Raw genomic sequence first — 8218 nt, 5'->3', positions numbered from 1 at the left:
AAGACCCTGACTGAGATGTACATCCACTTCCTGGTGGTTCAGGTCAAAGTGAAGAAGGTCAAGTATGATGGAGGAGCTGAGACAGATCCACACTGGAGTCCAGAGAGCAGGAACATGATTGAGTCTCTGGGAAAACTGGCTTTTGAGCAGCTGCAGAAAGGAAACCTGATCTTCTATGAATCAGACCTGACAGAGTGTGGCATCGATATCTCAGCAGCCTCAGTGTACTCAGGAGTGTTCACACAGATCTTTAAAGAGGAGAGAGGGCTGTACCAGGAGAAGGTGTTCTGCTTCATCCATCTGAGTGTTCAGGAGTTTCTGGCTGCTCTTCATGTCCATCTGACCTTCATCAAGTCTGGAGTCAACCTGATGGAAGAACAACAAACAACCTCTGTCTGGTCAAAAATATTAAAAAAACCTAATCTAAAATTTCTCCATCAGAGTTCTGTGAACAAGGCCTTAAAGAGTCCAAATGGACACCTGGACCTGTTCCTCCGTTTCCTCCTGGGTCTCTCCCTGCAGACCAATCAGAGTCTCCTGCGAGGCCTGCTGACACAGACAGGAAGTAGCTCACAGACAGGAAGTAGCTCACAGACAGGAAGTAGCTCACAGACCAATCAGGAAACAGTTGATTACATCAAGAAGAAGATAATTGAGGATCTGTCTGCAGAGAGAAGCATCAATCTGTTCCACTGTCTGAATGAACTGAATGATCGTTCTCTGGTGGAGGAGATCCAACAGGCCCTGAGTTCAGGACATCTCTCCACAGATAAACTGTCTCCTGGTCAGTGGTCAGCTCTGGTCTTCATCTTACTGTCATCAGGAAAACATCTGGATGTGTTTGACCTGAAGAAATACTCAGCTTCAGAAGAGGCTCTTCTGAGGCTGCTGCCAGTGGTCAAAGCCTCCAACAAAGCTGTGTAAGTACAGAGATAAATATGTTTTAAATACTCTGTTTGCTTGTTAAAAGGAGAGAAAATAACTGAGTTATTTCTCAGATAATTTCAGTTTGTAGATAACACAGATTCACAGCAAACAGTTACATCAGATCAGTTTACATAAAGAGGAAAGAAACACGCTGCAAGAATGTGGCAACACTTTATAATATAGAATTAGGATAAATGTCATCATTATTTATTAATTCAACCATCTTTAATGTGGATGATTAATAATTACATAACTTAACTCTTTTCCTGTTATTCCTCCTCAGACTGAGTGACTGTAACCTCTCAGAGAGAAGCTGTGCAGCTCTGTCCTCAGCTCTCAGCTCCCAGTCCTCCAGTCTGACAGAACTGGACCTGAGTAACAACAACCTGCAGGATTCAGGGGTGAAGCAGCTGTCTGTTGGACTGCAGAGTCCAAACTGTAACCTGGAAGCTCTCAGGTCAGGATTCATTCAGCTGTTCAACTGCTGATCATTTTAATTCTGCTTTACAGTCATGGATGAACAGCTGACTTGTTCAGGATGGTGTCTGCTGTTGGTGTCTTTTCTCTCAGTATCTGCCATTTGTGTTGTTTTCTGCAGCCTGTCAGGCTGTCTGATCACAGAGGAAGGCTGTGCTTCTCTGATCTCAGCTCTGACCTCCAACCCCTCCCATCTGAGAGAGCTGGACCTGAGCTACAACCATCCAGGAGACTCAGGAGTGAAGCAGCTATCAGCTGGACTGGAGGATCCACAGTGGAGGCTGGACACTCTCAGGTATGGAGAGATCTGCTGCAGCATCACACAATGTCTGATGGAGGAGGAAGAGCTGGAAACATGTTCTCTGTCCTTCACTCAGCCCTGTCTTTTTGCTTCGTGCTGGTTCTGAGTTTTGTATGAACCTACATGTAGGGGCCTTTTTCCTTTGTTCACTCAAGCAGATCTTTACACAGAACATTTAACAGCTTTATGTTGGTCTGCAGCTCAAAAACATCACAGTTTCTACATAAAGGGTGAAAAACTGTGGAATGACTGTTTTCCTGACTTTTCCCTCTTCCAGAGACACAGCTTACATCTCACTATGTGATGATGTTCATGTTAAACGTCAGTCAGCTGACTCCCAGGTCAGAGTTCAGACCAACCTGACATGTTGTCCACAGTCCGTTCACTTTGTTAGTTCGTTCTCACTCACCAATGATCACAGTTAGGAGTTAAAAACACACAGTCAGGGTTTTAAATTAGAAATGGTTACAGATCACACATTTGACCTCTCAGTCCAGCTGCATCAGGTGAGCCGTGCAGTTTCACCACTTAATGACGTCCACATTTCTGGCCCTGATGGGCCTCTGCTGACTGGCTGCTGATGAACTGGTGCTGCTGCTGTTGACCTGCTCACATTGGCATTGGTTCAGCATCAAATTCATCCTGTTTTAAACTCACTGTCATACTCTGAATGGATGTAAATGTGATTTTCAGATTCAGAGAAATCTTCCTCGTCATTGTCTTCTTTCTCTTTGGGCTTTAACTGAGAACTTTAAACCAAGCTTTAAACCTAAGTTGTTCCAGAACCCTGTGTTTCTGTTTCCTTTGGAGAAGTTTCTTGGTGGAGTTACTGGAATGTTTTCTCTCATTGTCATGGAGCATGGTCCACCTCTGCTTCAGCAGCAGTTTTTGGACAGATGGTCTCACATTTTCCTCAAACAGCCTCTGAAATGGTGACGAATTCATGTCGGATTCTGTGATGGAGAGTTGACCGGGCCCTGCCTCAGACCCAAACCATTACATTTACAACTGTGCACAACATAAAGTAAGGGGTGGCGCCTGAAGCGTCAGCGGAAGCGTCAGCCATTCTCGTGTGAAGACATTCTTGGGTAAAGACTAGCGTGTCTACTTGCGCGTGTCCCCCGAGCTGAACAAGGCAATCCTGTCCTACTTGCCTCATCCATGTCACTCTGGCCTCACCACCTCCTTTAAAAACCCTTAAACCCATTCCTGTTGTCTCCGGCTCGCACAGAAGGTTTCACACAACCAAACGCCACCGCAACCTTAACAACCTCCGCTCTCTAAAGCCCACTTCACTCTGTGACACACCCTTGTCTGTGGGGTTGTGGAATTGCCAATCAGCGGTAAACAAAGCAGATTTCATTATGGCTTATGCCAACCACCTGTCTCTTGACATCCTGGCTTTCACTGAAACCTGGATTAAGCCTGAAAACACAGCTACCCCGGCTGCACTTTCAACCAACCACTCATTCTCCCACACCTCTCGTACATCTGGGAGAGGTGGTGGAACGGGCATGCTCATTTCCAACAAATGGAAATACACCCAACTGCTACCTGAAGCTAAATACAATACCTTTGAATACCACGCCATCTTGGTAACTGCACCGGTCAAAACCTATATGATTGTCGTATATCGCCCACCAGGACAACTCGGTGACTTTTTAAATGAACTCGACACCTTGCTCTCTTCTATCCTGGAGCATGACTGTCCCATTATTGTCCTTGGTGACATGAACATCCACCTTGACAGTCCTAACTCTTCTGATTTTCTGACACTAATGCACTCGTTTAAGCTACAACTCTTCAGCAGTCCTCCGACCCATAAAGCTGGCAAAGTGCTAGATCTCGTTTTCTCAAGAAACTGTGCCACAGAGGCCCTATCTGTCACACCTCTGCAGTTCTCTGACCACTATTTCATTCAGTTCAGAGTGAGTCTCCCGAGAAGACCATCTGCTTCTACCCCTATGGTTTCCTTCCGCCGCAATCTCCGCAACCTGTCGCCCACCCGCTTCTCCTCCGTTGTTGCCTCCGCTCTTCCAACCTCCAGCACATTCTCCTCCCTTCAGGTTAATGATGCCACGGAGTCCCTTTCCTCTACACTGAGCTTATCTCTGGATAGTCTGTGTCCTCTATCCACCAAACCCTCCCGATCCTCCCAGTCTCACCCCTGGCTTAATGATACTCTCCGAGCGTTGCGCACCAATCTCAGAGCTGCCGAAAGGTAATGGCAAAGATCAGTCAAAAGTCAAAAGATCCTGCAGATCTAGCTAAACTCCAGGCGCTACTGTCATCATTCGCATCCAGTGTTACTGATGCAAAAAAGTCTTTCTACATCAACAAGATTCATAGTACTACTGACACCCGGAAACTTTTTTCCACCTTCAAAACTCTACTAAATCTTCTGCCTCCGCCACCTGCTACCAATCTAACAGCAGACACCTTTGCCTCATTTTTTACTGACAAAGTGGCAGCTATAAGCAAACAGTTTACCGAACCTGGTACCACTGCATGCAGAATTCCTACTGCATCATTTTCCTCATTTACCCCTCTCGCTCAGAGCAGTGTGTCTGAACTTCTCACATGTAGCCGTCCTACTACATGCCCGCTGGACCCTGTCCCTACTAATCTTCTCCAATCAATTGCTCCTACTGTAACTGCAGCAGTCATGCATGTGAGTAATGCTTCACTGACATCGGGCACATTTCCTACCACATTCAAGCAAGCTCAGGTTACACCACTGCTCAAGAAACCTTCCCTCCCTCCAACTCATGTGGAGAATTATCAGCCGGTCTCTCTCCTCCCGTTTCTGTCTAAAACCATTGAAAAGGTCTTTAAGCAGGTCACCGATTACCTCTCACATAACAACCTCCTTGACCCAAACCAATCTGGGTTTAAAAGTGGACACTCCACCGAAACGGCTCTGTTAGCTGTGACAGAAGCCTTAAAAGAAGCCAGAGCGACAGCTAAGTCCTCTGTACTTATCCTGCTCGACTTATCAGCTGCATTTGACACTGTCAACCACAGTATCCTTTTGTCCATACTCTCTAGCTTGGGCATCACAGGGAGAGCACACTCCTGGTTTGAATCATGCCTCACTGGTTGGTCTTTAAAAGTATCCTGGCTCGGTCACACTTCTGCAGCGCACCACCTCGCCACAGGGGTCCCCCAAGGTTCAGTACTGGGACCTCTTCTCTTTGCCATATACACCAACGCACTAGGACAGATCATCCGATCACATGGCTTCTCATACCAATGTTATGCTGATGATACCCAGCTCTATCTGTCATTCCCACCTGACGACCACACGGTCTAAGCATGAATCTCAGACTGTCTCTCTGACATATCAACATGGATGAAAGCCCATCACCTCCAACTTAACCTCCCAAAAACTGAACTGCTGGTCTTCCCAGCCAAACCAACCATACACCACAGCATCTGCATCCAAACTGAATCCCTACCTCTTGCTCCATCAAAGGTTGCTAGAAACTTGGGTGTCATGATTGATGACCAACTAACCTTCAAAGAACACGTTACCTCGGTTGCTCGTTCGTGCCGCTTTGCGTTACTAAACATAAGAAAGATCAGACCATACCTAACCCAACATGCCACCCAACTCCTGGTGCAGGCCATGAAACCTCTGCAGATGTTCCAGAACGCAGCGGTGCGTCTGGTCTTGGATCAGCCTAAAAGAACACGTCACTCCTCTGTTCATTGAGCTCCACTGGGTACCCTTAGCTGCCCGCATCAAATTCAAGTCACTGATGTTAGCTACAAAGTGCTTAATGGAACGGCTCCATCTACTTGAATGCTCTTGCAAAGGCTTCTGTCCCAACTGGGTCCCTCCGTTGGTCCCAGGATTGTCGTCTAGCAGCTCCTACACCACGCCTAAGACAATCCAAACTCTGTTCATGTGTCGTCCCACGATGGTGGAATGACTTACCGAGCGCTACCAGAACAGGGGCGTCCCTGTCTATCTTCAAGAAGCTCCTGAAAACCCAGCTCTACAGAGAGCATCTCCTATCCTAGCACTTACCTTGTACTTACCTACCCCCTCTATCTTTGCACTTTATCTTTCTGCACTTCCTTCTATGCCTGCACCCTATCTCTACTCTGTCACCTCTGACAGAGTCAGACTCCTGGGTTTCTTCTATGTAGTTTATTGTTAGCTTTTTGTATAGCTTGTTATGTATTCATTTGTAAGTCGCTTTGGAAAAAGCTTTTGCTAAATACATAAACATAAACATAAAGAGCTTCAGGGTTCACTGTTGGTTTAAAGTTCCTCTCCTCAAATATTGCCTTTAGTTTACACCAAACAAGTTCCCTGTTACAGTGTCCAAATAATTCAGTTTTAGATCCATCCAGAATGATCCAAAGTCCAGGGACCAGATGCATAAATCCATTCATCCATTTTCTATAAATGCTTAGTTCAGTTCATGGTGGCAGGAACTGGAGCCTATCCCAGCAGCCACGGGGCGAGAGGCAGGTCCACCCTGGGTGGGTCTAGAGTCCATCTCACACACAAACCGCTCATACAGATGTTCCTGCATTAAATAAAGAGAATCTGCACACTTCACACATTCAGAGACTTTACTCATCCAGTTAAAGGGATATTTCTATTTCTTTTTTCCAAGTGGGGCTGTGTGAAGGACTCATGAGCAGTCAGCATCTTCCTCAGTGTAGAACAATGTGTGTGTGAGAGCCATGTAATGTCCATGTGTGCATGCTGAAAGAGACGGTGCTGCTCTGACCCCCCTCCTCCTTTCAGGGTGGAGCCTGCTGGAGAACGATGGCTGACACCAGGTCTGAGGAAGTGTAAGTGTGTTCTTCATCTGATTCATGACATCCAGCCATCTTCACACTGTCACATCACTCATTGAACAGATGATAGATCAATAACTGCAGCTGGATTGTGTTTGTTCTCTCCATCAGATTCCTGTCAACTCACAATCAACACAAACACAGTGAACTGGAGACTGAAACTGTCTGACAACAACAGGAAGGTGACATGTGTGAAGAAGGTTCAGTCATATCCTGATCATCCAGACAGATTTGATGACAGACCTCAGCTGCTGTGTAGAAATGTTCTGACTGGTCGCTGTTACTGGGAGGTCGAGTGGAGAGGAAGAGTTTATATATCAGTGAGTTACAGAAGAATCAGGAGGAGAGGAGACATAGACTGTGTGTTTGGATACAATTGTCAGTCCTGGAGTCTGAGCTGCTCTGATCATTCTGGTTACTCTGTCTGGCACAATGACAGAGAAACGCCCATCTCCTCCTCCTCCTCCTCCTCCTCCTCTTCCTCCTCCTCCTCCTCCTCTGTCTCTAACAGAGTAGCAGTGTATGTGGACCGTCCTGCTGGCACTCTGTCCTTCTACAGAGTCTCCTCTGACACACTGATCCACCTCCACACCTTCAACACCACATTCACTAAAGAACCTCTGCATCCTGGGTTTACAGTCTGGTTTGGGTCACCTGTTTCCTCAGTGTCTCTGTGTTGAGCATAAAGAGTTTCCTCCTGTCAGAGAATCACTGTTGAACAGATAGTTCAGTCTGTACATGTCTGCCTCTTTCTCTCAGAAACACCTTTTCAGATTCATGGATTCAGTCAGTTTCTTCTAAATGATTCCTTGGAAACTTCTTCCTCTTCCAGTCCTTTAAAGATGGAAGCTGCCATTCTTCCAGGATGTTGTTTTTCTGTGTTTCCAGTCAAAGCTTCACACTGAATATCAGTATGTTGTGTTTCTCTGCAGCTCACTTCAGCTGAGACCATTCAGTTGCAGTCAGCTGCAGTTAGTTTGCTGCACATGTGACAAACTGTGACATCAGAGAGGAATCACTGAGCTGCAATCAGCCAAGATGAATTTCCAACCTGCTGACAGATCTTCACTGATTCTGCTCCAATGAGCAGAAGTTTAGTGAGCAGCCAGGGTTCATCCTGATGATGTGCAATTATAGACTGAATTATTGATTTCGGATCGCAGACTTTTGATATTTTACATAATTATTTTTAACATTCGGTCTCACAATGTTTGACTTTGTATTTGAAATGTTGAATTTTTTAAATCTTCAATAAATATTTTAAATAATATTTTTTTATATTTTCTCTATTTTTATCTAACAACTTCACTTTATTGATGAAAATGTATCATTTTTAGAATTGGCAAATTTTTAGTTTGAAAAATACGAAAAAAGCCGGAACAAATTTTATTTTATTTTTTTTATTTTATAAATATTTTATTTCCACGTTTTCTGTTCTGCATTCTTCTTATGCACGTGTTCCTTTAAAATATATGTAGGATGATGTAAGGCATGGATTTTGTATATGATTTTGTATTATAAATACATAATAAGACACAGTAATTAAAACTTTTTTATTTTTATTTCGCAATTCCGAGCGGCGCAGGAGAGTGACGTCAGCGACCGTTCTTCTTCTGGGTTGGTTGGTCTCACCTGGTGAAGGAGCCGACAAGATGGCGGCGTGAGCAGTCTTAACCTTTCGAGCTCTCAGCACCA

The 8218-nt window shown here is 45.2% G+C and overlaps 1 protein-coding gene across 1 annotated transcript; it reads left to right on the top strand.

The window, feature by feature from the left end:
- Positions 1-472: 472 nt before the first annotated feature.
- LOC140273193 (tripartite motif-containing protein 16-like) lies at positions 473-7303 on the top strand. The gene is made up of 6 exons (XM_072368707.1): positions 473-508; positions 853-920; positions 1211-1384; positions 1526-1699; positions 6471-6517; positions 6635-7303. Exons 1-6 carry the CDS (start codon positions 473-475, stop codon positions 7201-7203), a joined length of 1068 nt encoding a protein of 355 aa, XP_072224808.1. The 3' UTR covers positions 7204-7303.
- The last annotated feature ends 915 nt before the right edge of the window (positions 7304-8218 follow it).

Source organism: Leuresthes tenuis, unplaced genomic scaffold (genome assembly GCF_036924035.1).
Source record: "Leuresthes tenuis unplaced genomic scaffold, fLeuTen1.0.hap1 SCAF_17, whole genome shotgun sequence".
Classification (NCBI taxonomy): domain Eukaryota; kingdom Metazoa; phylum Chordata; class Actinopteri; order Atheriniformes; family Atherinopsidae; genus Leuresthes; species Leuresthes tenuis.
The sequence above is the reverse complement of the archived record's forward strand: the minus strand, read 5'-3'. Positions and strand labels throughout refer to the sequence as shown.

What these genes read in the sequence shown, in the direction of transcription:
- LOC140273193 (XM_072368707.1), top strand. Translation starts at nt 473, where the DNA reads ATGGACACCTGGACCTGTTCCTCCGTTTCCTCCTGG. An exon ending in GTTCCTCCGTTTCCTCCTGG is followed by an intron (nt 509 to 852) that starts GTCTCTCCCTGC and finishes TTTGACCTGAAG; the next exon opens with AAATACTCAGCTTCAGAAGA. An exon ending in GACACCAGGTCTGAGGAAGT is followed by an intron (nt 6,518 to 6,634) that starts GTAAGTGTGTTC and finishes TCTCTCCATCAG; the next exon opens with ATTCCTGTCAACTCACAATC.